Source organism: Mastigoproctus giganteus, chromosome 5 (genome assembly GCF_048544385.1).
Source record: "Mastigoproctus giganteus isolate SK-2022 chromosome 5, ASM4854438v1, whole genome shotgun sequence".
NCBI classification, from domain to species: Eukaryota; Metazoa; Arthropoda; class Arachnida; order Uropygi; family Thelyphonidae; genus Mastigoproctus; species Mastigoproctus giganteus.
In genome coordinates, this window is record NC_143579.1 from 126,427,102 (window position 1) to 126,448,097 (window position 20,996).

At 34.9% G+C, this 20,996-nt stretch overlaps 1 protein-coding gene across 4 annotated transcripts in view; it reads left to right on the forward strand.

The window, feature by feature from the left end:
* RhoBTB (Rho-related BTB domain containing) overlaps positions 1 to 20,996 on the forward strand; it is a 388,644-nt gene that overhangs the window by 132,581 nt on the left and 235,067 nt on the right. For 3 of the 4 annotated variants that reach the window (XM_090374193.1, XM_090374190.1, XM_090374191.1), the window contains exons 5-7: positions 2,302 to 2,499; positions 15,844 to 15,888; positions 16,043 to 16,250. In XM_090374193.1, the coding sequence (XP_090230319.1) occupies positions 2,302 to 2,499; positions 15,844 to 15,888; positions 16,043 to 16,250 (451 nt within the window). The remainder of the gene's footprint in view (positions 1 to 2,301; positions 2,500 to 15,843; positions 15,889 to 16,042; positions 16,251 to 20,996) is intronic. The other variant, XM_090374192.1, reaches the window with a different exon arrangement.

The following is a 20,996-nucleotide window of genomic DNA, read 5'->3' on the forward strand; positions in this document are numbered from 1 at the left end:
CAAGAAGCAAGTTTTCTACTCTTAGCCTGTTCAAACTCTAGTTTGGACTGATTAATAACTGCTTTACAATTGTTGCGAGCTTTGGTGTAGGCAGAAAATGAAACTGAAGAATTAGAAACAAGCCAATTACGATATGCAACATTCTTCTCGTGAACAGCCTTAGCACATTTATTGGAAAACCAAGGTTTAGATAAAGGACGAGATTTTAAAGTGGAGTGTGGGATAAAGGATTCCATTCCTGCAAGAATAATTTCACTGACACGATCTGAGCAAGCATTGACATCAGAAGTTTTGAAACAGTAATCCGGCCAAGGAAAAGAAGAAAAGAAGTCTCGCAGGTAATCCCATTTTGCATTCTTATAATGCCAAACAACACGAGGTTGGGAATAGCTACGAGATAAAGGTTCCATTGGAGAAGAGACAATCATCAAGTTGTGATCTGAAGTGCCTAAAGGACCTCTCACTTCGACCGTGTACTTAGAAGGGTTGTTTGTGAGAAAAAGATCAAGCGTATTGGCTGTATGATTAGGATTGTCCGGTATTCTTGTAGGTAAATGAACAATCTGTGCTAGGTCATTAGTAATTGCAAAAGCCTCAGCATCTCGACCTGCTGGGTCGGTGTGACTAGAAAACGGAAGCCAGCTGGAGTTGTGAACATTAAAATCACCAAGGAAAATTACCTCACTGTTAGGAAAGTTGGACTGGAGAAAGTCAAGTTGCAAAGAGAGGAAGTCAAAGAGCTCGAAGTGATTAGTGGAGTTTGGAGAACGGTAGAAACAACAGATGAATTTGACACAATGAGGTAGAGATGTTAAGCCAGAGAAGATCAAAGAGAGGAGATTCCAAATTGCCAAGTCTCTGACAGGGAATATCAGAATGGACATATGCACAAGTACCACCTTTGAGGCGAAAGGAATCATACAGCGAATAATTTGGGCATCTGAGATGAGCAGTAGTTGAATCAACCGATAACTGAGATTCTGTCAGAAAAAGTACATGGGGTTTGGAAGACTGCAAGTGGAAATGGACATCGTTGAGATTAGAATTGAGACCACGTATATTTGTGAAATGAATTAGGAAGTCCTTGGGAGGTTTAGATCTTTTCACAGATAAGCTTGCTCTATTAGTTTGACAATTCATGGTGTATTCAATAGTAAGAAAAAGTGGGTGGGACATGCTGTATGAAGTAATGAAATTTTTGGATAGGGTTTACATGTGGTAAGAATATACCCAGATCCTTGACATAACGTGGCCTTGACAATGCTCCCCGCATACACACTACTTGTACTCCGTCCAGTCACTATCTGGCAGAGTAGAGGTGGCAAGATTATACACTAGCTGATCCGGAAGCCTCCTAGAGAGTTACCAATAGGTTTGGTCCAGTGTACTAACTAGCGGCCGGCCTGCGAACACCGTTTTAGAGCTGTACCTTCGAAATGTAAGGAGGTTTGATCTCGCCACGATGTTCATCATAACCTCAAAAGTCATCAATCATACTGCATGATGGAAGAGATAGGGAAGGGTTGGCCGAAACTTAGCTCTAGAGACTAAACATGGGTTCCACCACTTGAAGTCTCCAATAAGCAAATTTGTGGTATTGCACCGGTTGATGAAAGTCATCTACGACCTAGTACTGCCTGGTAACATAGTTGCAGCATTCCTCCATGTGGTGTGAGCACCACACTTCGACTCCTGCTTACGTTGGTTCACACCTGGGTGGTCACCCACCATGTACTTGTGCATGGAGGTTATACCCAGGATTACTAACAGTCCCACCATCGTTAAGGTGCAAGCAGAGGATTTGGCCGTCACAGACCGTCCGGACTTCGCTGAAATTGGGTCTACTTGACTTGAGTGTCACCCGAATATCAGTTCCATCAGCGTTTTAGACTCCCAGGTAGCAAGTACAGCTAGTCTGGCATATCTGAGAGAATGTCTGTGACAACCTCAAGGACCCTATTGTGTGGTATATATATGTCATGGTATGTGCTGCTTTGTATTTCATTTTGGTAAAGAACGTGTCTTCATGTTATTGTTGTTAGCTCCATAAATTCAAAGCAATGGCTATTTGATTGGTGTCAATTTCTCTTAAATATATTAATTTTGAATTGCATATTTGAACTAGAGTATAATTGTATTTATTTTGCATGAATTGTTTAGATCAGATGTGCTATTCATGAAAGAAATTTATAACTTTTCTAGTTTTGATAGAGGTGAGAAAAATAAAAATAGATTTTAATATGTTATCTATATTTTATATTAGGTTTCCCACTTTTTTTTTATCTTTTCAAAAATTAATAGATCAGATGTGGTGCTATTGTGTTTTTCCATTGCTAATCCTATGTCACTACGTAATTGTAAAGTGATATGGTATCCAGAGATACGCCGCTTCTGTCCCAGTACTCCAATTGTCCTAGTGGGCTGCAAGAATGATTTGCGCTACATGTACAGGGATGAGCAATTTCTTAGTTTGTGTCGTGATCGTAGTCCCTTTTTCAGGTGAGGTTTTTTTTTTTTTTTTTCTGATAAGCTTTAGTTGTGTGCTGCAACTATATCTAAGTTTGAAAACTACTTAAATGGTCTATATAAAATATTAATGGGCTATATATAAAATGATTTATTTATAAAATTTTTATAAACCTATAAAATTATTTGCATACCATAAATATTTTATAAATTTTTACTGTGTATATAAATTTCCTCAAATAATGCAGTCCAGGGCACAATTTTTTGTTATCAGGGTTTTAAAGACACCTTGTGATCTGGCATTCCTGTTATCATATATTATTACATCTTATAAAAGTTATAGTTACTTTTTTTTTTTTTTTTTTTTTTTTGTCAATGTACATCTTATGATTTGCAAATTTTGTAATGACGTGAAGACTGGAAGAGGTTAATGATCAGCTTTAAGGAGTGCTGCTTCAGAATGACTCCACCCCTTCCCAATCAGCTCTTACCTTCTGTCGGCAGTGGTTGCATGTGTTGTCTTCACAACAGTCAACGTTACATTGCTGATTATATGTTCTGTCTGGAACAGTTCTTAATCATCAAGGGGATGTCTGATGGCTGCCAAAAAGCAGAAAAATTTGAGTGAATATTTTTGATAAAAAGTTTGAATTTTAGTATTCTTTAAAATATTAGTTTACATTCGAAAGTTTTTCATTTTCCCGAAGCTGCCCTTATATATTAGCATTATTAGAGCAACATTAGAGGCATATGATGTAAGATAGCTTAAACAATGTCAGATAAAAAAAAAAAAAAAAAAAAAAAAAGCCCTTACCTAAACACTCCAAATGTTTGTCTAGTTCTGCCTGGAATTTATTCAAGCTGTCCACAATGACGGAAATATGTTTTGGCAGTCAACCACCTACTGGCTAAAGGCAAGTTTCTGCACATCAGTTGTACAACTTTCCTCCTCAAAGAGGAAGGATCCCATCAGCACTGAGCTTGCTAAAATTATTCAAGGACTTGCACCTCAATCAGATCACCTTGCAGGTGCCTAATCTCCAGACACTGCAATTTGCAGAACTTAAGCCTTTGTTTGTAAAAACAACCCTTTGTTCCATTCACCAATCTTGGTCTCTGGACACGTCCCAGCAGCTCTACATCCTTCCTAAAATGAGGCCTCCAGACCTGTATACAGTACTCAAGGTGTGGCCTCACCATTGTCTTATACAAGCCGATAATCACCTCCTTATCCCTACTAACGAAATTCTTGTAGATCATTGACAACACACCATGAGCTACTCTTGCAGACTGTCTGCACTGCTCAGAAAACTTCAGCTCTGACTGCTCAAATACCCCCAGGTCTTTCTCATTCTCTACTACCTTGAGTGTAGTACCATATAGCTGATACATTACTCTAGGTTAGGGGTCAGCAACCTGTGGCTCTTTGAACATGTAACTGCGGCTAGCACACATATGACAAGCCATGTATTTCTGCGAGCAAATATTTTTTAACATAAACTACATTAAAAATAAATCAAGAAACCGTCTGAAAACAATGCAAGTCTCTAAGCATGTTTAAAGATAAAAATTACAGTATACTCGCCTGATGTTGAGAGACTCAAGAAGATCAGCAGCAAAAGTCATTAATTTGTACCTAATTGGATGTTTGTTACATTTTTTTAGTATTAATAAATAATATTTAAATAAATTGGTCAACTACTGAGTGCCAAGCACTCAGGATAAAAGGTCCATAGTTACAAATGGTCAGTGTAATATCTGAAATAGAGAGCTTTATGGTAACTGAAAAAAGTTTCTAGTACCCCTGCTTGGCCTAAAACTAAGGAACTAACGAAAACGTTGTCTATTTGAGTCTTTCCATTTGTTGTGAATGACAAGGGTGGGAGAAGCGACTCTGACTTCTTCCTGGAGAAGGGATTAAAGTCTTGGGGGAGAAGCAACTGGCAGGTGAGCACCGTGCAAGGCTCCACACAGGTGCCTCTCCACCACTACCCCCTCAACACTGGCTCTCTGAGTACCTCCTTACCGGGACAACTCCAGCTTTGAAACTTGTTAAAAAAATACTTCTTGTTGCAAAATTTATAAATGACCTTTAATAGAAATATTAACTAACTATTTAGCAACCTTTTTGTCACCAAAAGGAGAGTTACTTAGTACAAAGAAGTGCACTATCGAAGTGCAATAAAAAATTGTTTTTTTAATTTTAACACAAAAAGTAAATGATAGATTTCAATTGGAATAGTTTTCCCTTCATAAGCATTGAATAACGCGTAGCTCATGTGATTTTTAAATTTTTAGCTGCATTAGTGACGGAAATAGAGGGGGGGGACACGAAAAGTAGACTGCATTATCCAAAAATTGCATGCCTTACTTGCATACTCCTAGACTCGGCCCCAACGTTCGGTAATGTAAAGTTTGATTTTACTGCAAGTAAAATCAAAATTACTGTAAAGTTTGATTTTTCTGAATAAAACACCTATTGTTACTGTCTTCATGCCACTTGATATTATTTCCAGATGGAATATTAACAAGTACTTTCCATCCATTTGAAACAGAAAACATTCTCCACTACCCACACTCTAATGTAATGGATTACTTTCTGTGCAATAAAGGATTACTACTGTTTAGTGGCATAGCCAGGGTGGGGTCAGCAGGTGCATTGTACCGTCCTGATACTGAAATTTGGTTTTGTGGTGAATTTTTAGAAAAGTAATAGTACAATATACATTGTGCAACTGACGTAAATATTTATTCAATATTTTTAAAAATATTAACTTTTATATATATAATTCATCGTTTATGTGTTTTTGCAGTTAATTTTGTTTCACATGTTTATTTTTGTAATTGTAATAGTTACTGCTTATATTTTATACAACTTTTTTTTTATTCGTTACATGTATTATATGTAACAAATAAAAAAAACATACTAAATATAATAATAAGATAATCATTTATAAAATATTTTCTTATTATTTACACTTTTAATATAATATTTTTGTAATATATATATACAGATATATAATAGAATAATATTAAGAAGCTAAGTAATCATAGAGTTTGGAGAGTGCGAAAATGAAGATAGTGTTGATTATGGATCAGGGACACTGATCCATAATAACGGCCTCCGTAGCCGAGTGGGCAGGAGCGGGAGTGCAGTAGCACACGCTCTTTGAGTAGACCGGGGTTCAAGCCCCTGACTGCTGAATACAGTCGATCTGCCAACCCGCACTGGACCAGCGTGGCAGATTATGGTCCATTTCCCTCAACATGAATTGTTGAGGAGGCTTCCATCCTGCAGTGGGTTGATAATGGCTGCACTTTACTTTTTTTTTTTACATTAGCAAAACGTACCCTACAGCCATAATATGTATACATATATATATATTATGAAGAAAGTGTAAAGAAGGTTTTGTTTAATCATATTGAATCTATGGTATACACCAGAAGTGAATTCTACGAAATGGATAAGGCATGTAGTATATATGGTAGGATAATCAGGTTAGAGACAAAAAAAAGGAAACAGATAGTTGGTAAGAAATTAAAATAAGAAGTGAAAATGAAAAGGCGACCAGAAAGGTTACATTGCAGTGTTTTTCACAATTTCAGTGTCTTCATCAGAGGCCATCCACTGAAATTATGAGAAAGACAGCAATGCTCTTGCTTCTGTTTCCGACATGTTCTGTATACTAGGGAGCCATGTGCAATATACACGTGTTAAGAAAGAAATTTGAAATCTTGTGGTAAGAATAAAGCCAAATAAAGTCTAATAAATGTAATGCATACAGATCATGGATGACCGTACAGAAGCAAGTAAAAAGAATTGTAAAAATGAAGTCTGAATAGGTACAAAGAAAGGAACTTACCATTACTATGTAAGGTTGCAAAAGAACGAAGTGGCGACATGCCGGTATATTTATGCATGGCTACGCTAGTGGTACCTAGCGTTAGAAAAAGGTGTGTGTGTGTGTGGGGGGGAAATCATGGTATGGTGTCTGTAAACTTGTTGGATGTATAAATTGAAATGAATGCTGTTAAATACATGGTGCCCAAACTGCCCAGGATAGTAGAGAGATATATAATAGCTTGCAAAGTAGCAGTGAAAAGCAGCTAAACTTTGTTAAGTTGAAAAATAGATTGGATAAATTTAGAAGGTAGTATCCCGTATCGATAAACTAATGGCTCACAAGACATAAAGTAAGGACAGGTAAAGCAGAAAGACTAATCAAGTAGAGGTAAGTAGTTGGGCTCGGGTAGTTGGGGTTGCAAACCCGTTCCTATATATAGGACTCTGAATGAAGGTCTGGGAGTGAGCATCATGTATTTAAGGTCAGTTGTGTGATAGATAGATAATGAAAAATTAAATTAAATCATATACATAGTTAATACACTGTATTAGGCCAGTTGGTGGGTACAAGTTTTCTAAGCCGTAAGACACCACAGAAGCCTAGCGTATTGTATATACACTGTTTACAAACTTGGTGTATATGGGTTTTTTGTCATCAATTATTGTTGATTATGTTATCTATATTGATGTCACATAATTTTTTTATGTTTGATAATGTTGAGGGCTTTACAAAAGTGGTAATGAAGATATGCTGCAGAAAAAGGTTGTTTGCCAGTTTATTGTATAACATCTGGATGTTATTGTTGGTTATTTCCTTATTGCTGCAAATGGTTGCTATCCTGATGCTTTGTGCTTGTATAACATTGGCATGCACTTCTCTAGATATATTGGAATGCCATTGTGTGAGGTCGACTATATTAAAATTAAATGCATCCCATTTATTGTACAGGTTTATGGTAGCTTTGTTGTTTATTACTGTAATATCAAGATCCAGGAAATAGGCTGTAGTATCCATGTTGTTTGTTTTTTCCAGTTTGAGTTCATTGGGGTATAAGTGTCCATATTCCTTGATGAAGTTTGGGCAGTTAATAACTACGAGATAATCTATATATCTGTAGAAGTTAAGCTCCTGTGGAAATGAGTTTTCGGACCAATATAGATTTAGGTTTGCTATTATGCATGAAGCCGAACTTCCCATCGGTGTTCCATTAGTTTGTAGATATACTGGTTTGCCCTCATATGCAAAGTTATTGGAGATACATAGGTTCACTAGGTCGTTCCAGTAGTTGGTATTGCAGGTTATATTTTCTCTATATTTTGTGTATATATCTTTGAGTACTGTTTTTAGCTTGGTTTGGTTAATACTTGTAAATAAACTGTGGAAGTCAAAAGTTTGTATACTGGAAATATTGTTATTCTGTAAGGATTTTAATACTGGTAAATTGTTGCCTATAATTCTGCTATTTGGTATAATGTTCAACAACAAGGGTTGTAGTAGATGTTCAAGGATTTTTCCTGGTTTGTGTACATAACTATTCTTGCATGACGTTATAAATCTGAATCCTATGGATATTATATGGAATTTCGGAATGAAGTATATATAGGGCAGACTGTAATTGCTGATGTTTAGTTTTAATTTTTTTGTTAAAGGCTATAAGCTGCTTTGTAATGATATTACAGGTACTGGATATAGGTTTATGTGTTGCTGGAGTTAAGTTCCGTTCTCAAAGTGTGTGCATAAAATGCTTTGCAAATAAAAGCAGTTATTTGATGCTTTGTCTGCCGGTGTAATAATGAAGTCTTTATGTATCTCTAGCAGTTTTTGTTTTAGCTTAGCTAGGTTATAGTAGCTGAATTTGTACTAGCTATATCCATTTGAACTTGGGAATGTTAGTTTATGTTTTAATAGATTAAATGTATTGCTGATCCACATATGGTATGCCTCTGTTGGTGTGTTATGCTTATGGGCTAGGCAAAAGCAGTAGTGTAATAGGTCTTGATATAGCTGTTTCTTGAAAGTAGTTAGATTTATTTTGTTACATGGCCTAAATTTAAATCCTTGTGCTAGTGTATGTGTATATATATATGATTATCGGGTCTGCAATGATACTTAAATTTCCTGTGATGATGTGTCTATGGTAAGGATCAATATATTGTTGCATATTGCTTTGTTTGCAGATGCAGTCATTAATGTCTGGGTTATAGGATATTAAATTGGTTGTTATGGATTTGTAGTTGCAGGCTAGTATCCGAAATGGTTTCTTATATTTATATTTAACTTTTATGTTGATGTTATGGCTATTATTAGGAAGCAAATCATTATGATGATTGATATATTTATTAATGTTGATATTATCCATTATTTTACTTTGGAAATTTAAGATTATGATAGATTCTTCTGTACCAATTTTATTATGTGGGTTTTTAAGGTTAAATTTACAGATATCGTCTAATATGTGAAATAGTTGTTTGGACTCGAAGTTGAATGTGCATATAAACCTGTGTAGTGCTCTCAGTATACTGTTTGGTGCTGAAAAGTAAGTTATATATATATATTGTACATCTATGTTATTTTTGTTCCAGTCTTTAAGGGTTGCATAAAAATTGCCTAAATTTGGCTTATTTTTACTGTTAGTTTTCTTAGATTTTTATGAGGTTTGCTGTAGAACTTAATTATATTGAATTGTCATATATACAGCAGTCTGCTATGTTATTAGTAATAATTTTATGGTTGAATCTATTATTCAGACCATATGGGTATAAGGTTTTTAATTTCAACGTAAATAATTTTTCTTGCTTAGTTCTAATGTCGGTGTTATTAATGTGTGTTAGTATGGATATGTATATATTGGTAAAGCTGTGTGTTTGAAAGTGCATATATTCTATTTCTTGTTCCATATTATTACTGTGTCTATATTTGTAGCTGCTGATGTCTGGTCTGTGCAGGTTTAATCGCAGATGTAGCTTATTACTCGTTTGTCCAACGTATTTTATATTACACATTCAGCATGTAATTAGATATATAATGTTACTGGATTTACAAAAGGTAGGATCTGTAGCATTATTTGTTATATGTTGTGGGTGCATGCAAGGACATGTTAAACTTAGTTTATTTTTACAGGTATTGTATTTAAGGCAGTAGATCCCATGTTTATCCAAGTTAGAAGCATTAGATGCTGTTGTACTCTGTCCTGTGTGTGCAAATTGTGTATGTCTAGATTGATAGTTATGTTGCGGGGTACTGTACAGAGCATGAGACCCCAGGGTCAAATTCAGACTACTCTGCCCATGTAATATGCATTCATTGTCTTGTGGCTCCATTAATATCAAATATAAAATACAAAAATATATCAGGGGGAAAAAAAAACCACTAAGTAGTGGAAACCCCGAAAATAGCAAAGAATAATAATTATTAATTAAGCAGTTCCAGGTGGCGTAAGCACGGCCTAGACAATGCTTAGGATAATAATAAAAGAATAATATTAAGAAGCTAAGTAAATCAGAGTTTGGAGAGTGCGAAAATTAAGATACTGTTGATTATGGATCAGGGACACTGCATTAGCAAAACGTACCCTACAGCCATAATGTGTATACATATATATATATTATGAAGAAAGTGTAAAGAAGGTTTTGTTTAATCATATTGAATCTACGGTATACACCAAAAGTGAATTCTACAAAATGGATAAGACTTGTAGTAATATATGGTAGGATAACCAGGTTAGAGACAAAAAAGGAACAGATAGTTGGTAAGAAATTAAAATAAGAAGTGAAAATGAAAAACCGACCAGAAAGGTTACATTGCAGTGTTTTTCACAATTTCGGTGTCTTCGTCAGAGGTCACCCACCAAAATTATGAGAAAGACGGCAATGTTCTTGCTTCTGTTTCCGACATGTTCTGTATGCTACGGAGCCGTGTGCAGTATACATGTGTTAAGAAAGAAATTTGAAATTTTGCTGTAAGAATAAGGCCAAATATATACAGATATTCAGGCATCTCTAAATTAAAACCAAAAATAACAGGTAATTAGCATTAGATAATTGGCACCTTATTTCTGAATGTCTGACAAAAAATCCTGGTTATGCCACGGTAAGATTTTACGAAGAAATAATATACATATAGAAAATGTGCTGAAATTGTTCAGTAAAAACAGTTTCAGTAAAGCAAACTTTTATTTTATTAAATGCACATTGCAGTCTTATCAGTTTTACGCCAGTTTTTTTCAGATTCTATTCTGGCTTCTGGTATTCTTGCTATTCTGATAGATGAATTTCCTTGATTTTTTTGTTAGTAGATACAGTACACATTGAAGAAAGGAAGTATGATCTTTTCGTTTTTCAAAAACAAATCATTACAATTCTTTCGATTATGTTTCTTATGCCAAGAAACAATTGCATGCATTTTTTTTTTTTGTTTTTTCCTGTATTGTGCTTGTGAATGACGGGGCCTCTGTGTCCGTGCAACTTATAATTCCCTTTAGGGTGGAGCACACACACGGCGGTGGAGCACACACATGGGATATTCAAACAAATTCAGTGATGCATTCTATAATCAAGGTCAATGCCTGATTTGTTTTTCTTGGGAATAAATAGAAAATGCATACGTGAATGTACATTTTTCTGTTTGTGTGTTAATAGATTTTTCTGAATTTTAAAGTTGGGATATCAAAGAAAATGCTTCTGTTTATGCAAATTGAGAGTTTCAATTTTGTAGATAGAATAGAAATAATTAGTTAATTTCACTATGGTAATTTTCATCCCAGTGGACTAACAATGCTTGAAAATGGGACAGGACTTAAGCAGGGTGTTTGTTGGAAATAATGTTCCTGTACAATTGTTAGCTGAGAATCCCTACACAGCCTGCCGTGTAGGGAAGGGGTGAGGGAAAGGAAGCACAAAGAATGCCAAAATAAGTGTTAACAGCTGGATTTTCTATGTCACCATTACAAGATTATCGCCCAAATGCTGCTAGCCATTGTGGGTTGAAGTGCATGCCGCTCTACAGTTTATAGCCATTGTCGGTTTTAACAACCGGCTCACAAAATTCTTTAAAATTTAACAACCAGCTTACGTGAATTGGCTCCAGCACACCACTGCCTATACACCTCATTCAGATTGCCTCGCAGGTGCCTAGTCTCCAGAAGCTGCAATTTACAAAACTTAAGCCTTTCTTCGTAAGAGCACCCTTTGTCCCCCCTCAACGGTCTTGTTGTCCTTCTCTGTACTTGTTTTAGCAACTGTACATTCTTCCTAAAATGAGGCTTTCAGACCCATAGGCAGTACTTGAGGTATGGCCTGACCATTGCCTCATACAATATGAGGCAATCGTGAGGCCATAATCACCTCCTTATCCCTGCTAGAAAAATTCCTGTATGTCATTGACAAGACACTGTGAGCTACTTGCCACTTCTCAACCCATCTGCTCAAATTTTCCAGATCCTGTTGCAGCAACGTACTGTCGTTACTGTTAATAACAACCCTGCCAACCTTTGTATCATCTCCAAACTTTGACATTAAGCTTGATATACCCTGATCAGTATCATTGATATACTAAACAACAATGGCCCAAAACTCCTGGGGGACACCACTAATGACATTAGTCCATGAAGAGCTGTGTCCATTGATTACCACTCTCTGTCTTCTCCCACTTAACCATCCTTTTATCCATTGTAGTAACGTGCGTTTAATGCCATACTGCTATAATTTGTACAGTAGTCTGCCAAGCACAACAGTATCAAAAGCTTTCCTGAAATCCAAATATATGATATCAAAATTATTTTTTGCATCCAGCTCCTTTGCAACCACATCATAGTATCCAGTCAAATTGGTCAGACACCACCAGAAACTCATTCTGTGTCTGAATTATTACTGCAGTCTTGTCTAAATGTTTCTGCAATGCTTCTTTAACCAGTGACTCCATTATTTTCCCTGGAACAGAAGTTAAACTAACAGGTCTGTAATTACTCATACCACCTTTTGATCCCCCTTTGTGAATTGGAGATACATATCCAGTCCGTGGGGACTTCCCCTGAGTCCATGGATGCTCTCATAATTATTTCTAAGGGTTTGCTTACTTCCTTTGCCACTTCCTTGAATATAACTGGATAGATCCCATCCACCCCAGGAGCCTTTCTTATGTTTAACTTCAACAACTTCTCCTTCACTTTGTTCTCAATTATTACAAAATCATTTAACTGTCTGTTAGATTTTGATAAACATCTGACACTCTCCTCCTCAAATAACTCATGTGTGAATATAGATGCAAAATACTCATTTAGTTTGGCAGCTATCTGAGAATGATCATCTACAGTCAAACCATTGATATTAAGTGGACCAATCTGATTCATTCCCTTCCTTTTAGAGTTTATATAAGTAAAAGAAGTCTTTGCTGGTTTTTTTTTTGCATTTTTCCAAAGATTTCTCATAATCTGCCTTCACTTGCCTAACCTTCTTTGTGACTTGATTACAGACTAGCTTATATCTACCATAGGCTTCTGTGTCACCTGATAATTTATATGCATCCCATGCATTTTTCTTTTCTGCTACAAGTCTCATTAGTTTATCTGACATCCATTTTGGCCTAAACCCAGAACAATATTTCTTTGTTGGAACAGAAAGCCTAGTATTGTCTAAGATTACTTCCTTGAATGCTTCCCATCTAGAAGTTGCCATTGGTAACATCATCAGTTGGTTCCACTGTATAGAATTTAAAAAATCTCTAAGTGGTGACTGAGACCACTGTAGTCACCTTTACGAAAGCAAAAACCCTTCCCTTTACCCTTGATGGTAGTTACATCTTTGAGTAACTCCCTCATCAGTACACTGTGATCACTGTCACCTAGTGGTTCCTTTATCTGCAAATTCTTAATGCATGAATAATCACTGCTGATAATCAGATCAAGAGTGTTACTTCCTCTGTCTGCCTCTCTAACATGCTGCTGTAGAAAACAATCATCCAATAAATCCACAAAAGTCTTGCTAGTGTGCAAGTGACCAACCCACAAGTTCCAGTCAATATCTGGGAATTTAAAATCCCCCCCCCCCCAGTTATTAGACATTCTGATTTACTGGCTCACTCTATTTCTCTGTACAATTGTTCATTGTATTCATTAGAGTCATTAGGCCTATAATACACTCATACTCTCATTGTTGCTTTCCCAGTGCTTATGCCAAACCAAACTGACTCAACATTGCATTGTCCATCTATGATAAGTGGATGCACTTCCTTTCATTTTATGTGATTCTTAACTAACATATGATTGCCCCTATGATTGCAACAATACAAAGTATTTATATTGTAGCAAGCGTACTTCCTGCAATAATAACTGGAGGAATATATGATTGTTACGTCATACTATTCAACAAATGGTTACAATCAAATGGGTAAGTTGGCTATTGACTTGGATTTCACTAACCTCTTCCAAACCCCAGGGGTTCACATCTGGTGAGTATGGGCTTGGCACACCCAGGGTCCTGAGCTGGATATCATCATTCTTCTTTTTCCTGGTGATTCCCTTCTACTTCTCTCTCTCTCTCTCTCTCTCTCTCTCTCTCTCTCTCTCTCTCTCTCTGTGTAATTCGGAAATTTTTTTTTTTTTTTTTTTTTTTTTTGGCTTATTTTTACTATTAGTTTTCTTAGATCTGCAGCATAAGCCTCAGGTGTCCTTGTACCATATGGCTAATGATAATAATAATAAACGTTTATTTGGTACTGTAAGTAGCAGGTTTGAGCATAAAACATTTCATCGTTCATAACTTCAGTTTTAGCTGTTTGATTTTATAACAGTTTTGATTTTCATCAATGATATTTTCATATAAAACGTCTTTTGTGCATACCGGGTACACACACGTTTTTTTTTCTTCTTCTCCCTCTCTGTTATTTTTTATTATTATTTTACTTTTTCTCACTTCTTCCATCTTTCCCGTCATCCCTAAGAATTGAATCAATTGATACTAAAGGTGGAACCATTATCTCCAGCAAGGATTAAAAACCATATTATGTATCATATGCTTTCTTTCCTCTTGAGGAATAAAGGGTCCATAAATTCTCTCTCTCTCTCTGTTGTTGAAGGAATGCAAAAAAAAAAAAAAAAAAAAAAAAAACCCAACAAACACTAAACTCTGTCCATTGGACTTCTTTTTTTTTAAAAAACTATTGTTTCTGTTATTTTTTCTCCTTCCTTTGGAGAATTATGGTTCCTTCCTTGTTTTAAGTAAGCAAACACTAATAATGAGAAACTTCCAATTCTGAAAATGTTTCCATAATATACAATTTACTAATGTTGTTGAGGACTCAAATTAATAATAATTGAAGAAGCTTTTTATTTATATGAAGAAGAAAATGGCAAATAATAAGATTTGATTAATATTTAGCCATATTTTTTCTTAGTTTCATTTTTGTTATGTAATGAAAATCTGTTTTTGCTAATGTTAGGTTTCACAATTAAAAAATTAATTTAAACTAAGAAAAGTATCAGAGTTTGATATAATCACAGTATAAAAGTACATGACAGCTGTAAAAGATATGTATTTTGATAGAGAATTCTAGTAATTTTTCTTTATCTATATATTTGAGGGTAGGTTGTAAAAGTAATGTCTTTCAGTTCATAACCTTAGCACCATATGGCACAGCAAGTTCTAACTGGCTGTCTTTGTAGCTGATAATTCATAGTATTTCTGTGTGGTTGTTTACAAATAATATTGTTTTAAACAAATGCATTTTTAGCACTTGGAAAATATTCTGCAGTTATTGCAGAAATGTAGTTTTTGAATATTTTGCAACTTCTGTCCCAATTTTAACATGAAAAGAATGCATTTTTAAGGATCATTGTTGTGGAAATTATTTTTGATTTTCCACAATGATCTGGAAAACAGGTGACAGGCCAAAAAGTGACACTGACTGCATTTTTAGGACTCTCAACTCAAAGTGAGACAAGCTCAAAAAATTCAAAAAATAAATAAATAATATATAATATGAGTCATGTTGCATCATCATCATGTTGAAGGTTCAGCATAGTGATACGTTACCCCAGTCAATCATACAAATTGGAAAGAATGTTGTTAGTGGAATTTGAAGTCATTCTGCATTTTCCTCTCTGTTGATTCAGATTTGTCCCTGAATGACTTCTCTCTTGTTCCTAGAGCATAAAGAGTACATTGGAGGTAAAAGAATGGACTCTGTAGAAGTTAAAGCAGCTTCTGTAGAGGAATAGAAAACTAAATTAAATAAAATAAAGTTCTAAGGAATAGAAAACTAAATCAAAAAGTGTTTATTGTGTACCATATTAAAGACAACTTGTTTTGATTTAATGTTCTATTCCTTAAAAAGTTAGTGAAAGAGGCATTACTTTTATGCTGCCCTCCTAGAAATTGAATGAAATGAATGTTTGAATGTGTAATTGAAGTGTCATTTTAATTTTGTATTTTATATACCACAAGTAATATTTCTAAATATATCTAATGTAATTTAGCTGCACACAGGGTGATGTGCAGCTAACATCCGGCTGTGTAATATCATCCTTTGTGTTTTACAGGGGAAACCATCCATGTGTGTCAAGCAGGTTTCCCGAGTTTGGAAGGTACCATATTCTTTTATTCATTCCCCATGTTCTACTGTGGTTGATAGTGTAGCTTTTTATGCATGCTGTATATGTCTGTGTATTGCAGTTCAGTTTGTGATAGTTGAACAGTTTTTTTATATATTAACTAAGACATTTTTTTTTCTTTCTGTAGGCCTCTAAGAGAAAGTGATATTCTTTCACCAGAACAGGGGCGCGTAGTAGCTAAGGAGATTGGAGCTCCATATTATGAAACTAGTGTGTTAACGCATTATGGTGTCAATGAAGTATTTGAAAATGTTATAAGGGCAGCCCTATTAGCCCGAAGACAACAAAGGTTCTGGATGACAAATTTGAAGCATGTCCAGCGCCCTCTGCTTCAGGTGAAGTACATTTGCAACCACATATTCTTGATGTTCCTTTGTTTTCATCATTAGATTTTTGGTTATTTAAGTATATAAATCGATTTTATATACTAAAGGATTTGTGGATGAGATTCAAATTATTTTTTGTAGATTGCTGTTATAGAATGTATGTCTAAAAATACTAGGATAACTTAATTTCATTTAGTTACATCCCCCTGGATGTAACTAAATGAAATTAAGTTCATACATTCTGTAACAGCAACTCCCGTATTTGACATAAATTGAATGTATTTGGTATTCTGTTCTTAAATTTTCTAATTCCTCTGGTCTTGCTTCTCTTATGTCTTCTATTTCTCTTTATTGTTGTGGATTGGTCTAATGTAATCTTTGAGTTCCCTTCTTATTAAAACATACCATAGGTTGGAGACTAAATATATGGATTTCTGTTATCCATTTTTACTGCTCTCTCAAAAAAATGTCACTGTTTCTAGATCTAATATTGCTCCAGTGTTTTTTTTTTTTTTTTTTTTTTTTTTTTTTGTCCCTCCATCTTTTGTATAGTGTGCAGTATTCTTTTGGGAAATAATATGTTACACTGGCATATAATTGGGTATTTTGTGCTTCCAACCATGATATTGGTCTTGTTGTCATGCAAACTAATTGTTTTTTAACTTCATAAAACCTGGAAAAAAAAAAAAGGTTTTTTTTTTTTATATATTTTTTTTCCCCATTGTGTATCATGATTATGCTGTTGCTTTCATCTGTATTTAATAAGTTTCACTGTTTTGAATGTTTCTCTGTTTTTTTTTTTTTTTTGACACAGTTTTAGTGAAATTTGAATATTAGTTTAAAATAACATTTTTGATAATTATAATTTTACAATTCTCACAATTTCTGCATATCTGTACGATGCTTTTTATTATATTTGCTTTAGTTCCGTTGCATGGATGGTTAGGAGTCAGAAATTTTATTTTTTCATTGGATTTTCAGTAACCGTTTCCCCCCCTCTCTCTCTCTCTGTGTACAGTGGATCTGTTCTAGAGTCTTGCACAGATCCACTGTTATTAGACCAGCAATAATCACCTCAGAGGGCATAAATTCAAATTGAGGAAGGACGGATGTCGGATAGATGTGCGGAAATTTGCCTTTGGCCAGCGGGTGGTTGGTTGGTGGAACAGACTTCCATCACTTGTTGTTGAAGTTGATAGCCTAAACAAATTTAAAGCTCAACTGGACAGGTATTTCGAACGAACGGAGGGGTGAAATGGGAGTGGTGTTTTTTTTTTTTTTTTGGCTGATGCTGAATAAGCTTGCTTTCTTGCATCATATGCCTCTACTAATGCTAATGCTAATAACTGGAACCACACCCAAACCACTTTTTTTTTTTTTTTTTTTTTTTGTAAATACCCACAAAAAAAAAAAATATATATAATTTTCTAAACATCAGTAATATTAACATTTAATTGTATTGAATGTAATGCAGGGAAAAAATGAAACATACATAATAATTAATTTTATAAATTTTTAGGAAGCTACTATTGATTCTCTTGAAATTATTCTTCTTCCTTGGATTTGAAATCCAGATGCAGAAAAAGCTATTGCTTGCTACACTGGCAGGATTGACAAAAATTAAATCCCTCTCATTTTCCTACAGAAGGAAGGAATGTACTTCACAGAGGCCAGATGAAATTTTATACCCTAAAATGTTGCCTGCTATGTTGAAATGGATGATACTATGCAATTTACACTGATTGCATAATCAGCCAAAGCTACATATGCATTCCCCTCAACTTTAGGCTCTGATTTCAAACTCTAAATGTATGCTTTCTTAATTATGTAATCTGCTATTTTCTTAAATGTACATGTGCACTCTTATTTTATATCTTCCTAAACCTGACATTTTCTTTATATCCTTGGACTTGGCACATCATGGCCTAAGTCACTTGTGCACTGTAAAAATTCAAATTGAATTGAAACTTCATGAAAGTGAATTTAATAAACAGTGAAAAAATAAAAGTGCAACTGATTTTGTTTATACAGTAATTTTGAATTTACTGTCATGAATGCAATGCTAAGGTAGTGCTCTTTTAATCTGATTTTTGGAAAATTTATGAGATTTCAATTTTAGTGTCAATATACTTTCTAATTCGAAGCACTGAGTACAAATTTCATGATCAGAAGCAATGTAATAAAAAACAACAGTGACATCATAATCCGAGATAATGTGGAAATTGAAAATGGTTGTCTATGAGTCATATTTTTGTCTCCTTTCAGGTTTGGCAATGTGATGTTGAGTGGAGGCTAAAAATAATGAGTTTAAATCATTTTAAACTATAAAACTAATCATTCCTTTTAGGCAAAAGTATGCAATTTATAAGATAGTGGAGTAGCACTATGTGTAAATCAAATCATGAATGCACACAGAGATGTACACAGACACACTCAGAAACACTGATAAACACCTGACTATTTAGTAAATAATGTTATTTAGGGAAAAAAAAAAATCTAATAAAAGCAGTTCCTTCATGAGTTAATATATTTACTTTTTGGTGTTGTTGTATTAAATTATATACATTCAAAAACTGGAATTGTATCTGACCTACAAACCACAAAGTTTCTGAACACCCAGCACGACTCAATGCAGAACTTAATAGTTATGTTCTTTTCACATTAAGTCTTCAGCTACATTCCATAACTAAGGATTTAATGTGAAAATGGGGGTGGGCTTTCTCCTCAAAGTCTGTTCCACTTTATTTCTCCCCTTTAACCTGGGATTGTGGAAAGAAAGAAAGAAAGAAAGTGAAACAGGCTTTGATGAGGAAGATTTCTCTCTATTTGAGACCCTTGAATTTTTGATACTTAAACCTTCTGAGTATATTATTGTCTAAGGTCTCCAAGTTTTTCTTTCTTTTAAATAAGAGTTTGGTACATGTTTATTACTCCCTTTATATGCGGTGTACAGTAACGCTAATGAAAGTAAATACACAGAATATTGTCATTTAAAAAAGTATTTTTTTTTTTTTTAAATTTTTTTGTTAAACAAAATGCTAATAAAAGCTACTACTGTTACTGGTGCCATGGTAAGAGTATTAGCTGTTAGTGTAAAATATACAATGTACAGTATTCAATGAGGCATTTTAATGTGTTTTTTTTTTTTTTTTTTTTTACTTAATTAATGTACTAAATTTGTTTAATAAATAGTTTAAATTGTTCTAATCACATTCATTACCTTACTTTTGAATCATTTTATCTATTTTTGAATTCAGCTAACAATTCTAAAAGCTACAATTTAATAGTAATAGAGGCATGCATGAAATGCAAAAAAGCAAACATATGAGCTTATGTAACAACAGCCAAAAAAAAAAAAAAAAAAAAAAAATCACGCAACCATTCCCTCTAAAGGTTTATCCAGTTCCTCCCTGAATCTAATTAAGCTATCAACTTCCGCAACGACAGATGGAAGTTTGTTCCAACATTTAACCACCTGTTGGCTAAAGGCAAATTTCCACACATCTATTCTACAACTGTCTTTCCTCAATTTGAATTTATGTTCCATTAGGTTCATAATCTGAGCAAGCAGAAGAATCCCATCAGAATTCAGCGTGCTAAACCCGTTCAAGGCCTTATACACCTCAATCAGATCACCTCGCAGGTGCCTAGTCTCCAGCTGCTGCAATTTGCAGAACTTAAGCTTCTTTTGGTAAGAGGACCTCTTCATTCCCCTCACCAATCTTGTTGCCCTTCTCTGTACACGCTCAAGCAAATCTGCACCCTTCCTAAAATGAGGCCTCCAGACCTGTACGCAATACTTAAGGTGTGGCCTGACCATTGTCTTATACAAAGGGATAATCACCTTTTTCCTGCTAGCAAAATTCCTGTATATCATTGACAAAACTTCATGACCTGCTCTTCCATCCTGTCTGCATTGCTCAGAAAACTTCATATCTGACTGTACAATTACTCCCAGGTCTTTTTCATTTTCTACCACCCTAAGTGTAGTACCACACAGTTGGTACGTTCCTCTGGGGTTACTTCTACCCATATGCAGTACTTTGCATTTGTCAATGTTAAACTACAGTTGCCACTTCACAGCCCATCTGCCTAACTTTTCTAGATCCTGTTGCAGTAGCATACTGTCTTTACTGTTATTAACAACCCTGCCAACCTTTGTATCAACTGCAAACTTCAACATTAAGCCTGATATACCTTCATCAATATCATTGATAAATATACAAAACAACAGTGGGCCCAACACCAAACCTGTGAGACTCCACTAATAACATTAGTCCCTTAAGAGCAGCGTCCATTGATTACCACTCTTCTCCCACACAACCACCCTCTTATCCATTGTGTAGCAACTTACCCTTAATACCATATTTTTTTTTTTTTTTTTTTTTTTTACGAAAACCCCAAACATGAAAGGTATCAAAACCTATAGTACCTAGTACCGTGCATGAGTTAAAGGAGAAGTATGGGGGAAGGGGGACGCCAGAAAACTTTGCTCTAGAGACTAAACATGGGTTTCACCACTTCAAGCCTCCAATAAGCAAAGTGGTGGTATTTCACTGGTTGATGAAAGTCATCTACCACCTGTGCTCCAATTTTGACACTGTTGCACATGGAAGTAGTCTGCCATGTGCAACAGTGTCAAAATCTTTCCTGAAATCCAAGTATATGATATCAGAATTATTTTTTGCATCCAGTTCCTTTGTAACCACATCATAGTATCCAGTCAACTTTGTCAGACAAGACTTTTCCTTAACA